Source organism: Vipera berus (genome assembly GCF_964194415.1).
Source record: "Vipera berus genome assembly, chromosome: Z".
Lineage (NCBI taxonomy): Eukaryota > Metazoa > Chordata > Lepidosauria > Squamata > Viperidae > Vipera > Vipera berus.
In genome coordinates, this window is record NC_138205.1 from 107,232,109 (window position 1) to 107,258,015 (window position 25,907).

Below are 25,907 nucleotides of genomic sequence, written 5' to 3' on the forward strand. Positions count from 1 at the left end.
CGCAACAGAACCCCATGCCACAACGAACGACGGGACGATGGCACGAGCTGGGCAACCCCACAAGTTCGACATCCACCACCCCGAGAAATGGGCCCGGTACCTGTCGCACGCCGAGCTGTATATGAGATTTAACCAAATCTCGGAAGACGGCTCAAAGGCGGCAGCTCTGCTCTGCATTGGCGGACCCACACTCCTCGAGGTCGCCGCCAACCTGTTCGCCCCGGAGGCCATTGATACCGTCTCATACCGGGACCTCGTCGCAAAGCTGAATGCCAATTTCTGGCCCCGCAGGTCCAAACTGGCTGCAAGATCCCAGTTTGAGAAGAGGGACCAGCGTCCCGAAGAAACCGGGGCCGAGTTCATCACCGCCTTGCGAGAAGCCGCCGTCGCCTGCAACTTTTCAAACTTGGAGGAGCGGCTACGGGACAGGCTGGTTTGTGGCCTATGGGACACGAGGCTGCAGGAGCGCCTATTCGAAAAAGAGGAGGTTTTGCTCCAAGAAGCCCAGGACGCCATCCTGGCCCACGAAGCAGCATGTGGGGCCGTCCAGGCAGTGCAGGAGTCCAAAACCAGCAGCCAGGTGGCCAGCATCCACCAGCAGGTTGCCTCAGCCAAGGACGAGAAGGATGGACAGAGCATCGACCTCTTCCAGTGGAAGTCGACCCCCGACCATCGAGGCGGACGCCCGGACAAGCCCAGGCCAATGGGTGACAACAATCCGCAGAAATGCACAGGCTGTGGCGGAAACCACGTGCGCAGCCTCTGCAAGTTCCGGTCGGCCACGTGTCGGGCCTGCAAGAAAACAGGCCACATAGCCGTGGTCTGTCGTAGCCGCCGCCCCCGAGAAGAGATCCATGAGCTGCACCCGGAGGAATCGCCATTTGAAGGTACTGGGGCCCCGACCAAATTAAGAATTGGCTATGTTGAGAGCCGGCTGGCCATCCACCACACGGGTAGCCACCGGCTGCTCAAACCAAAAATTAGACTTATAATCCGCTTGCAAGGCATTCCTTGCAGCATGGAGCTTGACTCCGGATCAGCAGTCTCTGTCATTTCGGACAGGACCCTTCACTATATCAACAGCTGGAGCAAGCAGCGGATTAAATTACGGCCTTCAAATTTAGCCCTGACCGATTTCCAAAACTCGCTGGTCAAGGTAAAGGGGGAGGCCACCCTTTCCATGGGGTTTAAGAGTCGCAAAGAGCACCTGGAGGTTGTAGTGGTAGAGGGCCGAAGAGCCAGCCTAGTCGGCCTAGACTGGTTTGAGGCCCTGGGAATCACCGTCTCCAGGATCCACCGGATCCAGGGAGAATCCATCGAGGCCGTCTGCAAAGAGTTCGCAGACGTCTTCGATGGGATGCTGGGCAGGTACACAGGGCCCCCCATCTCTTTTAAGCTCAACCCGAATGTTCCCCCCATTAGGGTCAGGCCGCGGCGAGTTCCCTTCACGCTCAAGCACAAGATCGAGTGCAAACTGGATAAGCTGGTGGCCCAGGGAATCTTAGAGCCCGTAGATGGGGGGAGTGGAAGACCCCAATAGTCACCCCACTAAAAGCCAATGAGGAGGTAAGGATCTGTGCCGACTACAAGTGTTCGGTGAACCACGCCCTAAACCCGCATGCGTACCCGGTCCCCACGGTCAGACACGTTCTCGCTTCCCTCCAAGGCGGCGCCATCTTTTCAAGGCTCGATCTTGCGCAGGCGTACCAGCAACTCACGGTTACCCGGGAAACTGCGGACGCTCAGACAATAGTGACGCACAGGGGAGCGTTCAGGGTAAACAGGCTGCAGTTTGGGATCAGCGTAGCTCCTGGCATATTTCAGGAGATCATGGAAAAGACGCTCAGGGGCATCCCAGGGGTTTGCCCTTATTTTGATGACGTCCTGATTGCAGGAGCATCAGCTGAAGAACTGGCAGGCAGGCTGAGGGAGGTAATAACCAGGCTGCGCACTGCTGGACTCAAACTGAAGAGGGAGAAGTGCAGCATTGGTGTCCAATCCACGAAATTTCTGGGATTCAGGTTAGATGCCAAGGAAATCCACCCCACAGAGTCCAAGGTGAGGGCAATCAGACTGGCACCTACACCTAAGAACAAGGCAGAGCTACAGGCATTCCTGGGCCTGCTTAGCGTCTATCATACATTCCTTCCACACAAGGCAGCCATTGCAGAGCCACTCCACAGGTTACTAGACAAGAAGGCAGCATGGGTCTGGACATCCGTCCACAACCAGAGTTTCAGAGCCCTAAAGGCACTACTGTCTGATAAGCCCACAGTAACCCATTTCATTGAAACAAAGCCCATATGCATCGCGTGTGATGCATCCCCTTACGGTGTGGGTGCGGTACTAAGTCACCTCGAGCCTAATGGGGCTCAAATCCCCATAGCCTACTATTCCAGGACGCTGTCTGGAGCAGAGAGGAACTACGCCCAAATAGATAGGGAAGCCCTCGCAATCGTGGCAGGAATCAAGAAGTTCCACGATTATCTGTATGGCAGGGAGTTCACTGTCTACACGGATCACAAACCCCAGCTAGGCCTGTTCACAACAGACAAGCAGACCCCCCAAATACTGTCCCCCAGAATGCTCCGGTGGTCCATCTTCCTTGCAGCTTACAATTGCAAGCTGGTGCACAAGCCAGGGAAGGAGATGGGCCATGCAGACGGCCTAAGTAGGCTACCCATTGACACCACTGAACCAGACCCGGCACCAGCAACACAAATCCTAGCTCTGAAAGAACTACCAGAATGCCCAGTCCATGCCAAGGACATTGCAAGCAGCACAGCCACTGACAACATCATGAGCAGGGTACACTCATGGGTTTGCACGGGGTGGCAGGACAAGTCTCCGAGGCCAGAGTTCCAGGCCTATTTCACCAGGCGACACGAGCTCTCCACGCACCAGGGTTGTCTCCTTTGGGGAAGCAGGGTCATCATCCCCACAGCAGTCCGGGGCAGGGTATTGGAATCCTTACATGAGGGACATCCGGGGGTGGTTAGGATGAAGGCACTGGCCAGAAGCTACCTCTGGTGGCCAGGGCTGGACAAGGATATTGAGGAACAGATCAAGGCCTGTTACACATGCCAGAGATCTATGCCAGAAATGCCTCACGCCCTTGTACACAGGTGGGAAGCCACAGTCACACCCTGGTCCCGCATTCACATCGACTATGCGGGGCCGTTCCAGGGCCAACTGTTCTTAGTCGTAGTGGACAGCCACTCTAAGTGGCTGGAGGTAGTCCCTGTCCCCAGCATGACCTCCGCAAGGACAATCCAGGTGGTCAGAGCCCTCTTTGCCACACACGGCCTCCCCGACGTAATTGTGTCTGATAACAGGCCTCAGTTTACCGCTAATGATTTCCAGGCGTTCTTGAAGGCGAATTAGATTAGGCATGCCACCTCCACGCCCTTCCACCTATCGACTAACGGGCAAGCTGAACGGATGGTAAGGACGACCAAGGACGCACTCCGGCACATCATTAGCAGGGACTGGCACCACAGACTGGCAAAATTCCTGCTTGCCGAACACACTACACCATGCGTTGCCACAGGAAAGAGCCCAGCAGAACTACGGTGGGGATGGTGCCTCATCACTAAGCTTGACCGTTTGCACCCCGACTGAGTGGCAGCAGAGATGAATAGGCCCTCAGCATCAGCATCATCACACAGGGTTCTCAACGTGGGGGACCTGGTTTGGGCAAGGAACTACGGGACAGGGCATCCATGGATTCCAGGGACTGTGGTTGAGAAAACTGGGCCTCTCTCCTACATCGTGGGGGTGGAGGGGGATCGACACATAAGGCGACATATTGACCAGCTCAGAGGAAGGGTCCCTGAGTACACCAACCATGGCCAACAGGACTGCCACACCTCAGGGGAGGTCCACACCCCAGGGGAGGTCAGTCCAACCGAAAATGACTCGGAACCAGAGCCAGAGGAGGATGGCCTCCTGCAACCAACCCTGCTCAACCCAGTACAAAGGCAGCACGAGCCCACTGTCCAGGTCCAGGGCCAGGCACATCATTAGCAGGGACTGGCACCACAGACTGGCACTAAGCTTGATCGACACATAAGGCGACATATTGACCAGCTCAGAGGAAGGGTCCCTGAGTACACCAACCATGGCCAACAGGACTGCCACACCCCAGGGGAGGTCCACACCCCAGGGGAGGTCAGTCCAACCGAAAATGACTTGGAACCAGAGCCAGAGGAGGATGGCCTCCTGCAACCAACCCTGCTCAACCCAGTACAAAGGCAGCACGAGCCCACTGTCCAGGTCCAGGGCCAGGCACATCATTAGCAGGGACTGGCACCACAGACTGGCAAAATTCCTGCTTGCCGAACACACTACACCATGCGTTGCCACAGGAAAGAGCCCAGCAGAACTACGGTGGGGATGGCGCCTCATCACTAAGCTTGACCGTTTGCACCCCGACTGAGTGGCAGTACAAAGGCAGCACCCCGACTGAGTGGCAGTACAAAGGCAGCACGAGCCCACTGTCCAGGTCCAGGGCCAGGCTACACCCAGATGGTCCACCAGGCCCCACAGGGCACCGGCATACTTAGCGGACTATGTGTGCAAATGATCACCCAACAGCTGCGCATGTTGAATACACACTGTACATAGTTATGTATATAGTTGTAATGTTGGTTCTACAGTTGTCATGTGGTTCTTCTCTAAGGGGGGAGGGGTGTTATGTATCCAGAGCAGGCAATTGCATGTCAACAGCCACTAGGGGGGCGTTGGCCTGGACGGTTTTGGCAGTAATCTCAGTTTCGGCGGGAAACCTAGGGCCAACCCCATTGGCTGATCGCATACCTGGCTGGGTATTTAAGGAGGCCAGGTAACCCTTGTTCCTCAGTACGCTACCCCCCCCCAATAAAGAGCTGAACACGTACTCCGGCTGGCGTCTCTTCCTTCCGTCGGACCCACTACATTACAAGAACAGAATAAAAATGATCAGCTTAAGCCATGCTGTTCTTCTAGACAGAAAGTTAAATGCTTATTGGAAGTCTTTGTCAAAATGTGCCCACTAAATGATGACTGTAACAGAGAAGCCCTCAGTTCTGACATGCAAGGAAAGCCTTCAATTATCTTTTTATTACAACTTAAAGGGGGGGAAAGTCTTTTTCTCCTAGTTTAGATTTATTAGTTTAATTTGAATATTTAAAAGTTTCTGCAAGGAGGTAGCAACTTTCACACAATTTATTTTTCTTGCTTTTATAGAAATAATCTTTTTATTACTGAGGGAATTGAAATTATAGTAACAAATTAAAGAAATAAAACAAAACACATCTCTTAAAACTGCACTTGTGATGTCAGAAGTGGTGCAGATTATAGATTCCAAAGTTGAATCTTGTGTAGTTTTGCCCATTGCTGGTCTCCCAAACCTTGTTTGTTCTTCTGCAGGTTTTGCTGCCTTAAAGTAAGACAAATCTATTATCCAATTATCTCAGTATTCTCTTAATGACAAGATAGCTTTTCCAGCCTTACTATAGATATCGGAGAGCAAACCTGGGGCCCTCTATATGCAAAACATGAGTTCTAATCTCAATTAATCTAAAGCAGACATGTCAAACACAAGGCCCGGGGGCCAGATCCGGCCCATGAAGTGGTTTCATGAGGCCCGCGAAGCCATCCTGGAAACAGTGAGGGAATGGCCCCCACTGCCTTGGCCCTGGCCCAGAGACCCTCCTCCTGCCAGAGACCCTCAGATCTGTCCCACTCCTGCCCAGGCCCCCATAGGCACCCTTGATGCGAACGATGTAGAGCTGGCCATGCCCACCCAGGCCACACCCACCCGGCCCCCTGAGGGCAACCTCAATGCTGATGCGGCCCTCAATGAAATTGAGTTTGACACCCCTGATCTAAAGAAAGGTGGGAAGTAATTATCTAAATAAAATCATTATCTCAAAGGAGAATTATCATTCATCTTAATGAAGTCATGAATTAATTACTACTTATCATGAGCAGCCTACTGATTAGTGCTCTATACAATTAACTAGAGACTTATTTAAAGTTAATGTGGGAACTAGTATGCAGTAATGCAGATCCTAAAACCTTTCATTTTTAACACTGTAGCTCTGCTTTTGTGTTTCTATTATCCATAGTCAGCCATTTCTTATCTTCATTATCTCTACCCACCTGGTCATTTTGAGGTACTAACTATGATGATTCACCATGCACAATAGGTTCAATAAGCTTAAAAGATTCTCTCCATTCAACTAGTTGACTACATATAGTTGTCAAGTATTAAGAGGATTCTAACAATATTTATTTAGAATATGATGGAGATGTCAAAATTACATTTACCTTTCCTTTCATGACCACACAGTCTTCTTGCCTGTTGTTAGCATGTGTTGGCTGGCCACGGAGCCATTTGGTATATGTCACAGGACTCCCATCTGACCATTCAAAGAACATTTGGATCTTGAGATCATTCAGGCCAATCCATAATTCATCACTTGGTTCTTAATTCATTGCAGGTAAACAAAAAGTTTATTAATATTTCCAACATACATGCCACAATACATTTTTCTAAATAAACAATCTGCTATTTACATTATTATCATTTATACTTTGCATTTTAGTTAATGTTTTAGTGTTTTTGTTTAATATAACTTTAGTACATTGCAAACTATTTGAGAAGAAGGGGTTTAAAAGATAATATACACATTTTTAAAAAAAATTAAAACAACAATACATTTTCCCATGATCCATCTCAATCATGGATGCTGTCTCCTGTATTCGGGCATCCTGCTGGTTATGGAAGATCATTTGAGTCACTTTCTTCAATCTGGCAGATGTGTCAGGATTACAATTCCCAGAACTCTCAGTTGGTATGATCAAGTGTCCTACAAATGATCTCAAGTATACAGGTTTCCCACTACTTCTTTCCTTCCACCTCTGGATTATACACAAGGGCAGCCACATTATAAGCTCCACTAGGTAGACCAGCCCAGGAAATTAACTCCACAGGAAGGTTAAAATTACTCTTATTGAGACAGTCTTTGAAGTCTGATTGTGCTGTAGCCCCCTCTTCCTTCTTATAGTTCAGTAAATCAGGGATGTCTCTGGCTGAGCCATTTCTGAATGTTGTTCTGGACTTAAAAAAATACTTCAGATCCTTTTGCCTGCATGACTCCATCAAGGTTACCTTCCTTAGTCTCAGCAAGCATTGCCCATTATGAACAATGAGAGAAATAGGTTAGGGGAAAATTGTAAAGCTGTGTGAAGACATCTCTGCCTCTCCCAACCTGCCAGTCAGTCCTCATTCCTGTGGATCCAGGAGTCTTTGTCTCACAAGTGCTACATAAGGAATGGCTTCAATGAGACCCTTCCTCCACTAGATAGTACTGAAATATGAAGGGACTGCTTTTCAGTAATAATTTTCTAATGAGATTCCTTGTGCAGAATTTTTTTTATACTAAACAAGAGGGGATACCTTTAAAATGTCATACATAGAAGAGTAATCAGTATAATAGGACTCTGTGCCAGAATATAACAGGTGTTTCCTTTCCATGGGACTAAAATACTATGACTAAAATGTCCATGTGCAAATGATTTCCTCAGACCTGTACAAAATTCAAAAGAGCAGAGCACATTATACTATTTGGCTTCCTGCTCTTACTGTCATTTTGACTGTTGTCTCATGACAAAGGTACTGCTTTTTGAATTCCTGAAATTTTCACATAGTTTTCCTATTTGCTCTCATAACCCTGTTCCTATGCTTCCTATTACTGACAATAGAGATATGCTGCAAGAAGCAAAATCCTTCTCTCAGGAATATTGTGGCCTATGCAAAAATCCTCAACATTTTCACTTGAACTGAGTTTTCTAGATTTCAAATACATAACAAACATTGCACAAAAATACTAATTTTTGCAACCCAATACGGTCCACCAGAATTGTGATTTCATATATGGAGAAGTTCCCCTGGTTTGATTTCCCTGACAGAGGCCAAATATGTTTAGTATCTATTATCCCAAGGAACATCTTCCAAATTAAACCTTCAGCATCATATTAAATTCTAATCTTGTAGTAGACAAATCTTAATCTTGTAGCATGTGTTAACTATGGAACTTCAATATTTGTCTGCTTCTTCTTCAGTATTATTTATTCTGCTTCTACGAGCTATTGAAAAAGCTTCACTGGTTGAGCATCAAATCTCCATTTAACATATAAAGCAGCTTTAAGCAAAATCAAATAGTCTAGCTGCATGAAATATTTAGACCCATTGGCAGTGGTTCTTCAAAAAAATGTAAGCTAATTTTTTCCCCCAGTCATTTAATATCTGATCCTTTGAGTTCACATGCAAGAGTTGAACTTGTCACCTTCTGTATCCAAAGGATGAATTGTGTTACTGAGTAACAATTCCTCCCTTGTAATTCCCCAAAGATCCCCCATTCTCAGGGGTGGGAGTAATGCTTTTGAACTTATTTTGTTCTACTAGTGTGTGTGTGTGTGTGTGTGTGTGTGTGTGTATCCATGTCAGCGTATAGTGTTCCTGTTTCCCACCAGGTCAATTAAGTCCCAAAGGAAAACTTTTCATGGAAATGGTAAATCCAGGCAGGCCCAAATTTTGCAAAATGATGGGAAGTTATGTAACTGAAAACAGTGACACCAGGTCCAGAATTCTTCACCAGCTCTAATAGTAAAGAAAGTTAAACTGTCCTAACAAGCACTCTGAGAAAGAAATTGCAAGTTAGATTTCCACCCAATTTGACTATGGATACTCCCTGAAAACACAGTTTCTCTGCAGAAGTAATGTCATTCCCACATTCATGAACATCTGCACAATCAATGGAGGAACCCACATACAGAAATTTTCAGAAAATCCTGCAAAGAGGCTGCACTTACGATTAAAATTCTTACTGGCAATGTTTAATCACTTAAAACTGGGGCTGTCAAAATAAACCACTGCTGTTACTTTCACCCAAACCAACCGTGTTTTTAAAAAGCACTGAACATCCACATAACCCCATATTGATACTCACTGTACCCAAGCAGAGAAAAAATAAAACTGTACTCTTCCACGTTATGGATGCTCGCCAGATCACCACCCTCCTTTCTACACAGAGTAGAAGCATCTTGCCAGGAAGTAGTTTGTCTACGAATCTTATAACACTGACCCACATAAAATATCCATCCTTCAGGGCAATCAGCTGGTATCTCAGAATCTGAAAAACACCACAACACCAACCATAATCAAAGCTCTGCTTAGTACTTATGCAATACTAAGTACTTAGGCAGATATTTGTTAAGTCCTTTATTGATTGCATTTATATGGCTTTCCACCTCAACCCAATGACTATGGTACCAATAAAGGATATTTGTAACTCTGGGTTGAAATGAGGGGCCTTGGGTACTTTCTGAGCTTGGTGGTTTTTTTGCAAACATTTCATTACCCAACTAGGTAACATCATCAGTAAGAAAACCAGCAAGAAAACCACCAAGAGAACCAAGAACCCTTTAAGTGACTCTCGGCAGCATAAAAGTTAACTACAACTACAACCTTAAAGAAAGTGAAACAAAAGACCCTAAAAGTCAATTGAAGCCATAAAATGGCAACTAGACTAAAATATACTAGCATTGGTGTGCAAACTCTCAGCCATGCCTTTTACCTAAAGTATCTTCTTAATTGTCTGAATTACAAACCCATCATTTAATCTATACCAACTTGCTACTGTGGGATTCCTTAGGTTAGAACAGAAATGAGGTGAGGTGGACATGGATAGAGCCAGAAGTTTTTTCCCCATTATTTTTGGAAACAATCCAAAAGCAAAGAGGTTAGATTAGACTGGATATCTTACTGATTCACCATCACCTTGATCGGAAAGCCATGTCATTCTTGGCAAGGAGGACTGGAACTTGTCACACCCAACTTCCCAGAATTGGAGTAGAACTTATTAGTTCCAGCAGCAATATTATACCACTGTTTAACTCCGGTGACCAGATTATTGACATAACTAGGGAATCAGATAACTGGGAATTTCCCAAAGCAAAATACAAAAATGCTGAACTTGGAATTAGGAAGATATAATTTAAAAATGTATGTTAGTACTATCTGAAAATCGACTGGAGAAAAATGGTTGGGTACCTTAAAGCAGCTCATGAAATATTTGGAATTTGACAGTGATTTAAGAACTCAGAGATGTCTGGGAGCATACTGAAGTGTTTAGTAAGACCTGGAGTACCAATATGCCAGTAAAGAAATACAGAAAATATAATATTTTGCTGTCATATTTTGCTGGAACTGGATTCTACTTGTCTTCATTGACTGCAGTACAATCATAAAACTGGAGCATCTTTGGCAGCATTCACACAACATGCTTCCCTAGATCAAGGAGAGGTAGTTGCATTTTTTACATTTCCTGCTCCTGATTTGCTTCTGTTTAAACTGGTAATTATAAGGAACTCGAACAAAGGCCAGGTTCTCAAAACAACTTTAGCCATCGTAGGATGTGTTTCATTTTTACATATGTAGTCTGTGAACTTAAATGCTGCAATTTTCTGACTAGATTAATATTCAGCCAACCATAACTAACTGCATAAGTAAACCTCATGAAGGAGTTGCTGCATACATGATTTTTACCTTCTTCATATCTTTTTTCTTTTGGTGTGGTTGAGCTTGAAAGGGGGAAACTGTCAACATTCATGCTGATTTGCAAACTGCTGTATAGCAATCTTGTTTCATTTAAAATCATTTTAATAAACATGGTATAAAAATTTATTAAAATATAACCTGACATCCTTTGACTTATGTCTAATAATTTATTATTAATAAGTTTCTAGAAAAGAAATAGCTCAGTATATTGAATGTATGTATGTTTGTGTATACATGTAGAGGCTGCCATATCAACTCATTGGAAATCTTATCATTTCAGTATAGCAAATCCAATAACATTTCTTCCTATGGAAAGTCTTACTGACCATATATATTTTTACTTATTTCATGCATTTACAAAATTAAATTGAGGCTAGATACAGAAAATGAAAAAAAATCAAAATGCATACACATACAGGCTATTAACCAACTTTAAAGTATACCTAGTCCTCACTTATGAACAATAATTGAGACCGACAACTCCATCATTAAGTGGTGCAATCATTAAGTGAAACATCATGTCACCATGCCAACGTATGATGTCAGTTCCAGCTACAGTTGTTAAGCAAGTCATTGCATGTTATTATGTATCAACACATGACTGATTTTGACTTCCTGTCAATTTCCCCATTGACTTTGCTTGTTGATAACTGGCAGGAGATAAGGGTCTTGATAAGAATGGTGTGATCATCATAACTGTGGAATCATAATTTGGGCATTTCAGTTGCCCAAATTATGATCATGTGACTATAGAGCCACTGCAACAACTGTAACTTCAATGACCTGTCATAAATCATCTTTTTTAATGTCACTGTAACTGTAGAGATGACCAGGCTGAGCCTAACGAAGGAGGTCAAATGCTTTAATCAGTCTTGAGTCCTTTCATGCCCACAAGAGATCTAAGTCCAGCCCAGCTTGAATTCCATTGATTCTTATCTACCACTTATTTGCCTTGACTATTAGTAGTTCAGATTTTTAGAAAGAGCATAAGCTTGCAAAAAAAAAATATTCTTTTGAATGCCTAGATTTCCAGATTTTCCCATGCTTGACAGTAACTCTGAATGGTCGCTGAACAAGTGATTGATAAGAGAGGATTACTTGTAAACATTATTGCTGCCTTCTTGAACTCTAATGTCTTCTAAAGATATTTTTATCATTAATGCTAAAGTGACAAAGCAGCTGTAATATCTGCCTTTGAAGTAGAAAGTTTCTAATTACAAAACTAAGGGAAATGTATGCAAATCTTAAATTATTTGTAAAATAATTATATAATGATATTTAATCATTATTTTTATTTATCTGAGCTATTCTGAGCTAATAAATTATTATTTATTTATCTGGGTAAGAGAATACACTGCATTGTTTCATAGATTTTTAACTGATTACAAAACCATGAACTTGTATAACATTTGACTTTCTTTCTTTTTTTTTAAGGAAATCCAAGGAAAAATAGGAAGCTTGGGGGAAATATACAATTTTGAAAAAATATGCAATATTTTGAAACAATAACTTTCTATTTACAAGCGTTAGAACTTATGTGTTATTATGGCATTATAGTTAATCACTGAAAACATTACAGAAGGGAACAATAATTAGTTCAGCTTAGAGGCTGTTTGGCCTTTGTAGTTAGTGAACTGCTGGGGCTGGCCAGTAACAAAGCAGTCGCCAAAGCAGAAAGAGCACTTGAGGTGACAATAGGGAGGAAAGTTTCTTTTAAATGGAAGCAGAAACATTTATACAAATTTTGCATTTGTAATGAAAGTAGGTCAATATAGAGCAATGGCTTTTGTTTTTACCTTCCAAAAATGGTTGTGGGCCTGTTCAGGCAATGCAGAGAGAAAGCAAGCTAAAAATATCTTTAGGAAAAGACTTCCGGTCCTGCGTGGTAGTGACTAGTCACGGGCTTGCAGATCGCCGAACCCCCGCAGCTAATTTTCATCCTGCCTGGAGACCCTAATGGGTCCAACCGCCCCGGAGAGGCGACAAAGAAAGAAGGGTGCCCTGGCAACTCTGGAATGATGGTGGTTGTTCTGTTCATCTTGGGGAAAGCCTTCTAACCTGACAGCAGAAAGGTTGTATTTCACCGATCAACCCAAGCTACTTGCAACCGAAGTCCACAAAAATTAACCAGCACAACAGTAAACAGTGTGCTTGAAACTGGGTGAGGAATCTGATCTTCCCTTTTCTTCTACACTTAATTTCCTGAAAAGATCCCCCAAAAGCTAAATACCTATGAAAGTGAAGGAGGGGAAGCAGTGAATTGAAATTTCCATGGAGTATCAAAATATATGGTAGTGAAATAAATTTATAAACTTGAAAGCTAAAATTTAACTTTGGACAAGTTTAAAATTGTTGAATGGTTAAGACTCTCATTTTAAAGACTACTGTTCATATTGAAAACTAAATAGACGCTGACACTTAGTGGTGGATGAAAATTATGACAGCTATGATTTCCATAGAAAATTTGCCAAAACCTAGGAAAAGCTAATCTGTGTTTGTGACCTTCAAAGCTTTAATAACAAAGAACAGCTGTGACAAAATCTGGGCTGCAGACAAAGAAAGAATTATAAACTTCAGAAAAAAAATCTTTTTTGGATTACAAATATTTAACTGGGACTCTAAAGCTATTTGCAGATAAGAAGGAAAAATTCAACTTTTGGCCATCATGGATCAGAGACATGTAGATAGAACACACCAAGAAAACATAAATACCTCTCAGGAGGAGATATACAGTATACTGCAATTAATTCAAATAAGACTGAGTTCAAATCACAAAGAAATCCAAAATAAATTTGAAAATATAAATCAATCTATTTCTAAGTTAACTCTACAAAAAAACCTTCCAGGAAACAACAACAGAGAAGGAGCAGACAAAACAAATAAGTGGACATAAAATTGAAAATAGAGACTCAAAGATGAAACTTAACAAAGCAAGAAAACATGATTAAATCCTAGTGGGGGAAAAATTACAAGAAATGGAAAAAAACAACTCATCCCTTAAGATTACAAAATAAATCTGAAGACAAAAAAATAGATTGGATAAAATGGAATGTAAAGATGTTGAAAACATTAGAGAGAAAGGAAATGATCAGAGAAGCAAAGAAGGAGAAAAAGAAAAAGATTTTCAAGAAACATGGAAAGGCAAAATCTCATATAAAGACACTTTATTTGATTTACTTCTTATACCTACAGCAACTGTAAGTCATTACTATATGAAAGCACTTTTTGATTCAGCAAAACACATTGATCAAGAAAGATACTGGTCAAAGGAAAAAGATTAAAGTGAAAATTAAGAAAATAGATGATGGGATTTACCAGATAGAATATATAAAAAAGAAATATTTATTTGAATATGGCTAAAGAAATAGAAAAGATTCTGAATACGTATGTCATTCTAAGAGAGATGAATTCCTTAAATGGTACTGTATGCTTTCCCTTCCTTTTTTATTTTATTTCTTGAGATAGGTAATATAATACTGTTGAAATGGCTTAGATGAAGGAAATGTTTTAGACAATTAAATATGTTTGAATTTAGGGAAATTATAATGTATAAAAAAGAAAAAATGTTTTAAATAGGAGTTAAATGATTAGATGACTACACATTAAATGGAATATTTAAACATTAAATATTTTTATAATTATGGTTAAAAAGAATAAGAAATTTTGGGAATGAATATATATAGCTTAGGAGGAATATATATTTTAAGTAGTATTTTACTTTTTATGTTTCTTTACTCTTGTTCTCTTTTCCTTTTGTTTACTGTTTTTACCTATTTTTTAAGAAATGTAAAAGTGTTGAGATGGTTTATATGGGAAAAATAGATTTAAATCTTTAAATATAATTAACTGTTGAGAAAATCTTAACCAGCAAGAATACTTTGAACTTTATGGGAGAAACAAATTTAAACAAGGACTCTAACAGATATATGATGAGGCAACCAGAATGACTAGATAGAAAAGAAATATTGATGTGATCATTATTTCTAGGAATATTGGGGAAAAATCATATATGCAACTGCTATTTATCAAAATAATAAAAACTGTATTAATTCAAGGTTTGCAAAGAAGACATTTTGATGAAAAGGGGAAATCAGCTAAATGTACTATGTGGATTATGGATTATAGAAACCAATTGTTAATTATTTTTCTTTATAAATGTAAACCCAGCAAACACACTGTTTACCAACTATTAAGTGATTTATGTTTTAAAAATTCAATAAAATTTATTTTATTGTGTTTAGGAAATATCTGGATCTGTTTTCAGGAAACAACAAGCAGAAATTAGAGTTTTCTTCTAATTGGCATGATACATTGGGATAATTAACAAATACGTTTTTACAAGCATTTTATAAACAAATATATTTTTACAAGGATTTTTTCTGATCACTAGATCTGATCTTTCTTCTCTAGCTGGAAACCCTCTCCTCACCATATACCTGCTAGTGATGGGAATTTCCATGTCTCAGGAGATGGGATCAGTAAGACCAAGGAGATCTTGTCCTCCATGAGTTTTTTTAGGTAATCTCAAGTTCAACCACATAATTGGACATACAACAAATCTTATTTTTTATTCAGAATCTTTGTCTTGTGATCTGGTTAGGGAGGGCATTTCTATCACTCTTTTGCCAGAATCATATCAGTCCCGGTCCAGAGGAGTTTGTCAGCTACCAGCAACCTCTATAAGACAAGGTGTATTCATCTCAACTACTGGTGGCATCTGATGGATCTGGGTGGTTCTCAACTATTCAGAAACTAAGGAAAGTTTCCCAACAATCTGGCAGGCAAATTTATCAGGAACCTAGTTGTCCACTGACATTGTGAAGCAATCCAGACTTTTTATATGATTCCCAAATGTCCTTTCTCTAATGGTAAGTCCTAGTTTGCTCCTTGGTTTACTGAGGATCTGGAAATAAATCAATGCATAGAGAATTGATGGAGGAAGACAAAAAGAAAATCTGACCAAGTTTGGATATAGGCTATATTTGGTCCTATAATATGGTAATACCGGCAAGGCTTCTTTTGCTTGTATTTATCTGGTAATATGTAAAAAAAAAATCTACAGCAGTCCCTCTGAGCAGAAGCTGCAAATATCTAAATTCCCCTTTCCCTTGATGTACCAAACTGTGATCAGGAACCACGAAATGTACTGTGATAAAAATTCCTGCCAATGGAAAAATAGAATAGCCAGAAGTCCATTGCAGAATTGTTGTTATTGTTTTAATTTTAAACTGTGATTGAAAATAAATTGCAGAAAAGTCAGAAGTAAATAATCTCTACTCTTGAATGCAGCCACTCGTGGGACCACAGATATTCCAAGCTGTTTTCTGAATTGGTGCAATATCTTATTTTGAAAATGCCCTAGATGCACACTGATGTGTATAAAAAAGCTGGGCTTTTAGAATAAAAAAATCGAATACAGAAAGATAATAGAGTCAAGAAAGGGATACAGATAGTTAATAATGAGGAGCAGAAGGATGGAAAAGAAAAGGAAAAAACAAAAAGATTGTCTGTGGGATCAGGATGGGAAGGCACTAAAGAACTATCCAGATGTTTTCCCACAAATAGCAAAGAGTTTGACTTCCTGTTGTCTAATTGTACAATAGCAAAATACTTCCCTTGGCACCCTGAATTATTAAAGTGAAGAAACAAAGAAAGCTTGAAGAAACAATGACATTTTCACTTCATTTTCATGTTCAGTCTAATCCTAAGGTTGGACATTTGTGGGTTCAGATTTTTAAAAATATAAATGGATGTCTTTAACATGCCTTGATAGATTTTACAGTTCCAGGAAAAATTAATGAAGCAATAGAAACCTGTGTGGTGTGGTGGTTAAGGGGCTAGGCTGGTATCAAAGACATCCACCTTCAACCATGGAAGCTCCTTCAGTGGCTAAAGAGCCAGCCAATGTCTATCAGCCCAATCTATTACACAAGATTGGGAGATGGGCAATAGGAAAAAAAATCTTTCTACAACATCCTGAGCTCCTGAATATAACTTGGGATATAAATCTCATGAGAAAATAATTTTAAAAATTGCCTAAATTATGCCTATCATACTTTTATATAGGAATTTATTGAAACAATTGCTATCATTGACTAGTACAGATGATATCTCCTAGTTTGGGTAATCATATCTCTGCAAGAAAACAACCAAGCTCAGAGACCACCAAAGTCCCCAACTCCCCCATCAATTGTTATTACTGGAAGTTAGAGGCTCTTGCAGATGATATAGTTGATTATATATTTCTGAATTAGCTAACTTTAGTTCATAAAGCTAGACTTTCCCAGAACTAGAAAATGCAAAGGCTTCCCTTGGTATGAGAGGATTCACAAATGCATTTAAAGAAAACTTAGAACACTATCTTTTTCCATCAAAGCAACATCAATTTTGTCAATTTATCTCCATGTTGCATTTACTAACCTACCTGAAGGAATAATGAAGTTGTTCAGAGAGGCATTTCCTTTTTTACAAATGTAACCAAGCTTTTTATCACATTCCAGGTTTTCCCACTTGGCAGCTTTACCAGGATTTAATGCTCCACAAATTTTCCCAGGCTCTGGGGAAGGGCTTCCTTCAGGAAACAAGTAGAAAGCAACAAGGGCATTATTAACTTGCATAATTTTGTAAAACTTTATTGAACCTAATGGAGATGTGGATATTAACCTTGTGAACTCTCAAGTTTCCTCCTTCCATTATATATTCAAGATGGACAGTATTTAATATTTATTTGTTATGTATATGTAGAGGTGTGGGTCTATACATATGTGTATATAGTATGGTTAGGTGTGTGTCATGTATGTGTTCCACTTTGAGAGCGAGCAACTAAATTTCATTTTTGATGTGTGCCATTGTGCCCACAGTAAAAAAAATGACAATAAAGGTTATCTTATCTTATATGGGCAAGGCTGTGCAACTTGTTCAAAAGATCTTTAGTGTGTGTGACAGCCCATACATAGATTGGGCTCATATTTGCACAGCAGCCTGATAATATAGAGTCACCCTACTATCTTTCAGTGCTTTCTTGCTGTCCCTATCCTGCACCTTTCCTCTCTAAGTTGTGTATATTGGAAACACAAAGTACAGGCAATGGCATTCCACACTGTCCAAAGAACAACCTATGTTAGTGTTTCTGTGCATGTTAAAACTGAAGACAAGAATTAAAGCATTCAGAAAGAGTAGATGGAAGGAAGAAATATGCCAAATGTTGAAGAAACCATTTTATTTATTTATCCAAATATAATAGGAAATTAGGTGTTGTAAGATTTTAATGCAAAAACAAATTAAATGTTAAAATGTATATGTTAACATAAAAGAGAAAATTACCTGGTGCCCAATTTAGATATCTTAAAGGATAGCCACCACTCCATTGCCAACCACTGTTGAAATCCAAACTGTTAAGACCAAACCAGAGTGCAGTATTCAAACTAGAAGTTAACCCTGAAAAAGTAACAGAATAACAGAACTGGAAGGGACCTTGGAGGTCATCTAGTCCAACCCCCTGCCCAGGCAGGAAATCTTATACCATTTCAGACAAATGGCTGCCCAATCTCCTCTTAAAAACTTCCAGTGTTGGAACATTCACAACTTCTGGAGGCAGGTTGTTCCACTGATTAATTATTAATTGTTCTAACTGTCAGGAAATTTCTCCTTAGTTCTAGGTTGCTTCTCTCTTTGATTAGTTTCCATCCATTGCTTCTTGTGCTGCCTTCAGGCGCTTTGGAGAATAGCTTGACTCTCTCTTCTTTGGGGCAGCCCCTGAGATATTGGAACACTGCTATCATGTCCCCCTCGTCCTTCTCTTCATTAAACTAGACATACCCAATTCTAACAACATTTAACAATGCATCTGAGTGGCAAGCAGCAACAATTACAATTTATTGGGAGACATAAAGCTTACACTTAGTTGCTTCTCATATTTCTTCAACCACAACTCTATAAAACTTGTATGTCCTAGATTGTTTATGGTAGAAGAATACTAAGAGTGTCACCTACCCTGCCAGGGCACTGCACATTCACAGCTCATAGTGGAACTACTTCTGAGCAATTGTGAATCCTGATTTTCCAGAACCACCAATAACAGGGAAGATAATAATAGACAGATACTAACCCTGGGCATGCCAAGGATTGGGAATAAAATGTTATGGCCTTCTCTTTATTTTAAGTCTGATGTACTATATGAAATACTACAAAATATTAATGGCCTTTACCTGTAAGGTACATTTGTTCATGTACCTCTGTGATATCCAACAAATTGGCATCTTGTTGCTGGCAACTTTTACTAGCTTGGAACCAGGTTAGAGCAGCATCTGAGTTTATTTGATACTGGACAGTTGCCACAGGGCCTGTAGTCCAATAGATGTCTACATCAGCTGTTAAAAGAAAGATGTATCCATATCTCATAGTTTTAAAACAATATCATACTAAATATTTCATTAAGACTAAAACCACATTCATAAAATTGCCTTAATAATAGTAATTTAATTTTCACTCAGTACTGTGAGGATTCTTCCTATATTTCAAAATAAAATAATTTGGTAAAGCAGCTAAAAAAAAGCATAAGACTTTACTACCCAAAGACTAGATGTCTAAGTAATGGTTTATACAGAGAAAAGAGGCAATTTTGCACTAATGTCTGAAACTGGTACATTCCACATATGTGAATTATCCCTCCAGGCTTCCCCATACCATTTTTCTCTAGATGTATTAGACTATGGCTTCCATAATTTATTTACTAATTTGTGCCTTTGAGTCAACCTTGTCTCAAGTCCATGTAGTGGTAATATTAACAGAACTGAAGAGAATTTTGGAAGTCTGCACGAACCATAGGTAGGTGCCACAGAATCACATTCAACTTCTGATGAATCCTTAAAGAAAGGGTAACACTGTGTGTATTTATGTATTTAATAACAGCCTTTTCTCCATTTAGGTCTAAAGCCTAATTTCATTAGAACATAGCACATTAAACATGAATTAGATGTGGCAACAAGTTGTAGTTAAATCAGAAAATCTTTTATTTTTACTCTAACTGAGCATAATATAATGAATATGTTCACAGCAGCTCAGATGAACAAATTGTCCCTTAGTTTGACAAATGAATCATAGAGCTACAACTTTTGAGTTTTTCTGCTACAGGGCATTTGTCATAGGGGCTAATATAAAGTAATTAGAAAGAAGAAGAAAGGCAATTGTCTATGGAGATTCTCACTCATCCAGGTCATGTTTGTCTCATGTACTTTCATTCAAGAAGTTTTTTCAGTTCTGAAGAAGAACCGAAGAAGAACTGAAGAAGCTTCTTGGATGAGAAGTGAAGTGTGTTTAAGGAAAAAACAAAGTCCAGTTGTCTTTTGAAAAAGAGCCTTTGGGAGAAGAAAGCTTATTGGTAATTCACTAATAAAGAAGCTGTCTGCAGAACAATATCTCCATTACATTACAGTAATATTAACCCCCAGAAGAAGAGGCAGTAATGAAATGTTTTCAAATGAAAGTTCTTCAATTATAAAATTCAGGAAGGAGATCAGAGTTATCTGTCATGCTTCCTGTAAGCTAGACAATTTTGCAAGAACATACAGAGCAAAAGACAATGTGCAAAACAAATGTGTCAAAAGATCAGGATGCAGTTCCACTTTTTCCTGAATTAGCCTTCGCCATCTAAACAATGCTATAGTTGTTGCTTATCATACAGTCCAAATACATTCTAGTAATGGGTTATATAGTATGCTATATAGTATGCTTATATGTTCTGCACTTAATTGATAGTTTACAATGTAGTGTCTAATCATATTGCATATTAATTACATACATATTACATTAACGACACTGACTCCATAATACTGTTTGAATCATTATAACATACTTGATGTGGCCCTGATCTAGAATACATCTAGGAGCATCAACTGGTCCACAATGCAGTAAGGTGAGTAATTATGTCTGTATAATTCTACTCTGTGAATTGAAGTAGCTCACTGAGCTTCTGGATGCAACTTCAAGATATTGGAGTTGGTTATCAGCTATAAAGGCATACATTGTTTTGTGTGGGCATGTGTGTGTGTGCATGTGTGTGCATGGACATACATACTTTTGAGTCATTATTGACTCTTGATGACTGATTGGACAAGTCCCCTGCAAACATGAGACTGAAACTCACTTTCTGCTGCTTCCTTGTTTTGTACCTTAGCTACTACACTAAACTGGTCCTTTCCCAGTACATTGCTTAAAGGTAAAGGTAAAGGTTCCCCCGCAAATGCGTGCTAGTCGTTTCTGACTCTAGGGGCCGGTGCTCATCTCCGTTTCAAAGCCGAAGAGCCAGCGCTTGTCCGAGGACATCTCCATGGTCATGTGGCCGGCATGACTACACACCAAAGGCACACGGAACGCTGTTACCTTCCCACCCTAGTGGTCCCTATTTTTCTACTTGCATTTTTTACATGCTTTCAAACTGCTAGGTTGGCAGAAGCTGGGACTCGGGATTCAACCCGCCAAACTGCCGACCTTCTGATCGACAAGCTCAGCGTCCTAACCCACTGAGCCACCGTGTCCCTGTACATTGCTTAGGAGAAGGCTGATTGTGAAACTTCCTGCTCCCAAATGTATTTGACAGTCCCAAATGTTCCAACAGAATGAACACCTGGTTCCCTTACTGAAGTAATGTCAGCTTATGGATCTTAGAAGTATGCCTTCTTAGTAGCACTTCCTTTTTCTTTCTTTTCTTTTCTTTTCTTTTTTCTTTTCTTTTTTTTTGAACAATCTTCATCCATCTTCACAATTGTTCCCAACACTTTCAGAAAGACAGTCAAGACCTAGTATTTCCCCCAGGGCTCAGGCTCTGGATGAGCAAATTTTCCAATTGGATAAGCTATATGCTATACTGAATTCTGACAACTCTTTACTGCTTTAGTTGCTATTTAATTGTATGTGTTATTTGCTATGTGTTTGGTATGTGGTGATTTTTGCTTACCACCCAGAGACACTACAAACAAATATTAGTCTTTTTTAAAAAAGTATTTCCTCTATACAACAGTGTTACATAGTTACCTCACATCTTCACTATTGCAAAGTGCTCTACTTCAGGCTGCTCATGAAAAGGATCCAGAAGCAACATTTGATTCAAAATGCAGCAGCCTGCATGGTTTTGTGCAGGCCTAGGTAAATATATGTGTCACCTCTCCTGCAGGAGCTGCATTGGCTGCCAATTTGCTTCTGGGTACAATTCATGGTGCTGGTTAAAGCCCTTCGTGGCTTGGGACCAGATTATCTAAAGGACCTTCTCTCCCCGATTACATTTATACAACCCACCAGAGTGGGAAGGCAGGGAAAGTTACAGGTCACCTCTCCTAAGGAGGAACATCTGGTGGGACCCAGAAGAAGGACCTTCTCTGTGGTGGCTCTGCCCCTTTGGAACATCATCCCCACAAAGATTACACTGGCCTCCACTTTTATAATCTTTTGCCAACTGGCCTGGGGAACCCAGACTGGGATACAGCCTGTCAATTGGGTTGTTTGACTGATTGCTGTCACCAGGTGAGATGAGGTGATATTATTTTAAGTTTGTATATTGGGTTTTAAATTTTGTAAGCTGCCCAGAGTCACTGAGCACGGTCATCGACCATATAAATGTTTTAAGTAAATAAAATAAATAAATAAAAACAGTGAAAGTCAGGTAAGAGAAGTGATAGCCATTAAACTAATAATTTTGGCTGAAGGAGAACTCTCCTATTTCCTTCACATGGTAAATCTTCATTTTTCCAATGTTGAATGAATACAATTCTCACTGCAGTTAATACATGTAAAATTAGACATATACACTCTTTCTCCTTACTATCTTTATAAGTTGAGTGTTCACTTCACCCAAGAACTCACTGTCACAGTAGAAAAAAGCCTTGTGAAATGGAAAGCATCCAGAAAACCACTTTGCTGAACAATAGGAGATCCAACAGATCTAAAGCTTTGTTTCGTAAAGTCATATGAAAAGTCCAAGATGTGTGTCTCAGAAGAGCTGATCAGCATTCTGGCTACAGATTATGGGAGTATGTGATAGACAAAACCTAAGTTGTAGGCATCACATGGAAGCCCCAAGGATGTTGAATGCATTATGACAACTTCATACAAATTATGTCATGTGCATCATTTGTATAATGACAACATAGCACATGCAACATCATTTGCTCCACTCCCACTCTTATGAACAATAGGTTGAGCAGGGATCTTAGTAAATTCCTCTGAAGATATATTGCATATAGGAATAAATCACTGGTATGAACAGTTTTGTGCATGATGATAATAATATACCCAAGAAAGATGAAGTTTAATTCATTTTTAATTGATAGAGCAGAGTATCTTTTGAATCTAGTATGATGATGTAAAAAATAATAAAACATGAAAAAAAATCTTTATCAACCACATAAAACCCCTATAACTTTTTAATTAGGTAAAACTTTTAACAGAAACATAGTACCATAATAACACTTCACGATCCAAACTTTTCTTGAAAAAACATTACCTTTCACAGGACAGAATCCATATTTCTTGTCTTTATTATAATCCCTTGTAGTTGAACACCATTGCAAACCATCGGTCCTTCCTTCAATTGTACATGTTGCAAACCACTTGGTAGTAAATTGAAAAGGAAATACACAAGGAGCCCCATTGCTGTTGCCTTTTATGGTAAATAAGTCTGGAATGAAGGGAAGAAGAAACAATTAAATATAATTTACATATTTGTAAGAAATGCTCCTTCCTACAAAGAAGGAAAAAGAAAAGTTCTCCTCAAAGCTAATGGCGGGGTTTCCAAAGTGAACACTGTGAATTCTTCAGTATATCTCTACTTTCTGCATACATGATTGTATACAGAAATGGAAGTTAGCAAGAGTAGCGTGATATCGTTTTTTGGATCTGCATGACAATATGAAGGACTTCACTGTTTGGTACAGAGAGCCAGTTCTGTGTAGTGGTTAAGGCAGAAGGCAAGAAACTAGGAGACTGTAAGTTCTAGTCCAGTCTTAGGCACAAAGTCAGCTGGGTGACCTGGGGCCAGTCACTCTCTCTCAACCATAGAAAGCAGAAAATAAAATATTGCCAAGAAAACAGCAGGGACATATCAAGACAGTTACTAGGATTCACTACTGACACAATGACACAGACCGCATACACAAACATGCAGGCACACATATACACAACAAAAACAATTTGGCATGCATGGAACTGCCAAATTTCAGTGTGATTCTATAATAGATCTCTCAGCATTACTCCTTTGTTTTCTGCCCACTCACCTTACAACTGTCTTCCACTTTACCAATTTCTTTTTCATGAAATTGAAAGGAAAAGATTGAACATTAAATGTAAGAGATATTTTGGTGGAACATTGAAGTGTATTATTCAATTTTACAGCACACTAAAAAGCAGAGACATCACCCTGTCAACAAAAGTGCGTATAGTCAAGGCTATGGTCTTCCCAGTTGCAATGTATGGCAGTGAAAGTTGGACCATAAGAAAGGCTGAGCGCAAAAGAATTGAGGCCTTTGAACTCTGGTGCTGGAGAAGACTCCTGCGAGTCCCTTGGACTGCAAGGCGATCAAACCGGTCAGTCCTAGAGGAGATCAACCCTGACTGCTCTTTAGAAGGCCAGATCCTGAAGCTAAAACTCAAATACTTTGGCCACCTAATGAGGAGGAAGGACTCACTGGAGAAGAGCCTAATGCTGGGAAAGATTGAGGGCAATAGAAGAAGGGGACGACAGAGAATGAGGTGGCTGGATGGAGTCACTGAAGCAGTAGGCGTGAGCTTAACTGGACTCCAGAAGATGGTAGAGGACAGGAAGGCCTGGAGGAACATTGTCCATAGGGTCGCGATGGGTCGGACACGACTTCGCAACTAACAAATTCAATTTTAATTCTGCATCTGACTTAAATGAAGATATGAGGAATCAGAAGCCCTGAACAAATATTTTTGGTCAGGTGCAAATAGAAGTGCATAAGATAACATTTGATTATAAACAATTTATTTAGAGTATGAATCAAATAAAAAAGTTCAAGTCTTTTTTTGCTTCAGTATTAAATATTTACTACAGTAGAGGCAAACATGCTAAAATGATCAATGAAAAGATAATTCATATTGATTTCAAGGTTTAGCCTTTAATAAAACAAAGATGAAATCTTTTCAGACTACTACATTTGGGTGGAATATCTGAGATCTGACCAACTTTGAAAAGCTTATAACACCAAATTTAGAACATTTGTTGTGTGTGTTTGTGTGTGTTGTGTGTATGCACAACATCTTACAGAAATATGTTTCAGAGACTGAACAACTCAAACAAATGCATAACTTAAATGGACAATTTCTAAGCAATAACAATGGGGTAAATGTATTTGCTGTTAATATTACACTCAAATAAATTGATTTTCCCCCTTTGGAATATTACTCCATAGTTGATGTATAATATATATTGAAAATAACTGTTGCAAATATAAAAATTAGTTTGGGATCATTATGGTGGCAATGCCAGAAAGCTGGGCAGCTCTGCAACATGATTAATTTTAGAATAAAACAAATTTTAAATTCTGACTTTTTTCTGTGAAGTCAGATCTCATATGAAGTATACTGAGCTGACTTTATATCAGAGCATCACTGAGATAACTATGCTTTTCCATGAAAATTACATCTCATCCTTTCACTGGAGGTCTGTCAGAGTAAACTTTGAAATATACATCGATCGTACAAATATTTTTGTACCTAAAAATAAGTCTGATACTAACTTTAATTTAATTTGGAATCTCTAATTTTGCCTTGCCACATCCAAAATTTGTGTTTCTTTCAATATGAAGGTTAGTCCAATTGGCCAATGTGTTATGGATAGATTGCTTCATATTACGGTACTTAAAAATAATACATTCATTCTGATTATTTTGCCAGTTAATTCTTATTACTTTGGTATTTTTGACAACTTCTAATGTGATTCTAATATTAGTTCTTTGTTCAAAGGGCGCAAGATTTTATATGTTCTAATCTGTGATTTGTAAGAATAACTGTGAATTTTTTTTTCTTTTAATATGTTGTAATTTTTAAAGGAATATTAATATTTTGTATATTTTTAATGTATTTTTATTTTTTGTCTTTTAGAAAACAAGATAGATAGATAGATAGATAGATAGATAGATAGATAGATAGATAGATAGATAGATAGATAGATAGATAGATAGATAGATGATAGATAGATAGATAGATGATAGATAGATAGATAGATAGATAGATAGATAGATAGATAGATAGATAGATAGATTAATTTTTGTTTGATGTGCCTCTATCTTTA

General features: G+C 39.7%; 1 protein-coding gene across 1 annotated transcript in view; it reads right to left on the reverse strand.

The window, feature by feature from the left end:
• MRC1 (mannose receptor C-type 1) overlaps window positions 1-25,907 on the reverse strand; it is a gene marked incomplete at its 5' end in the record, with an annotated part of 75,022 nt that overhangs the window by 45,465 nt on the left and 3,650 nt on the right. The window contains 6 exon segments of the mRNA XM_081345096.1: window positions 6,313-6,470; window positions 8,997-9,179; window positions 17,031-17,177; window positions 17,930-18,043; window positions 18,814-18,975; window positions 23,103-23,276. Coding sequence (XP_081201222.1) covers window positions 6,313-6,470; window positions 8,997-9,179; window positions 17,031-17,177; window positions 17,930-18,043; window positions 18,814-18,975; window positions 23,103-23,276 — 938 coding nt within the window.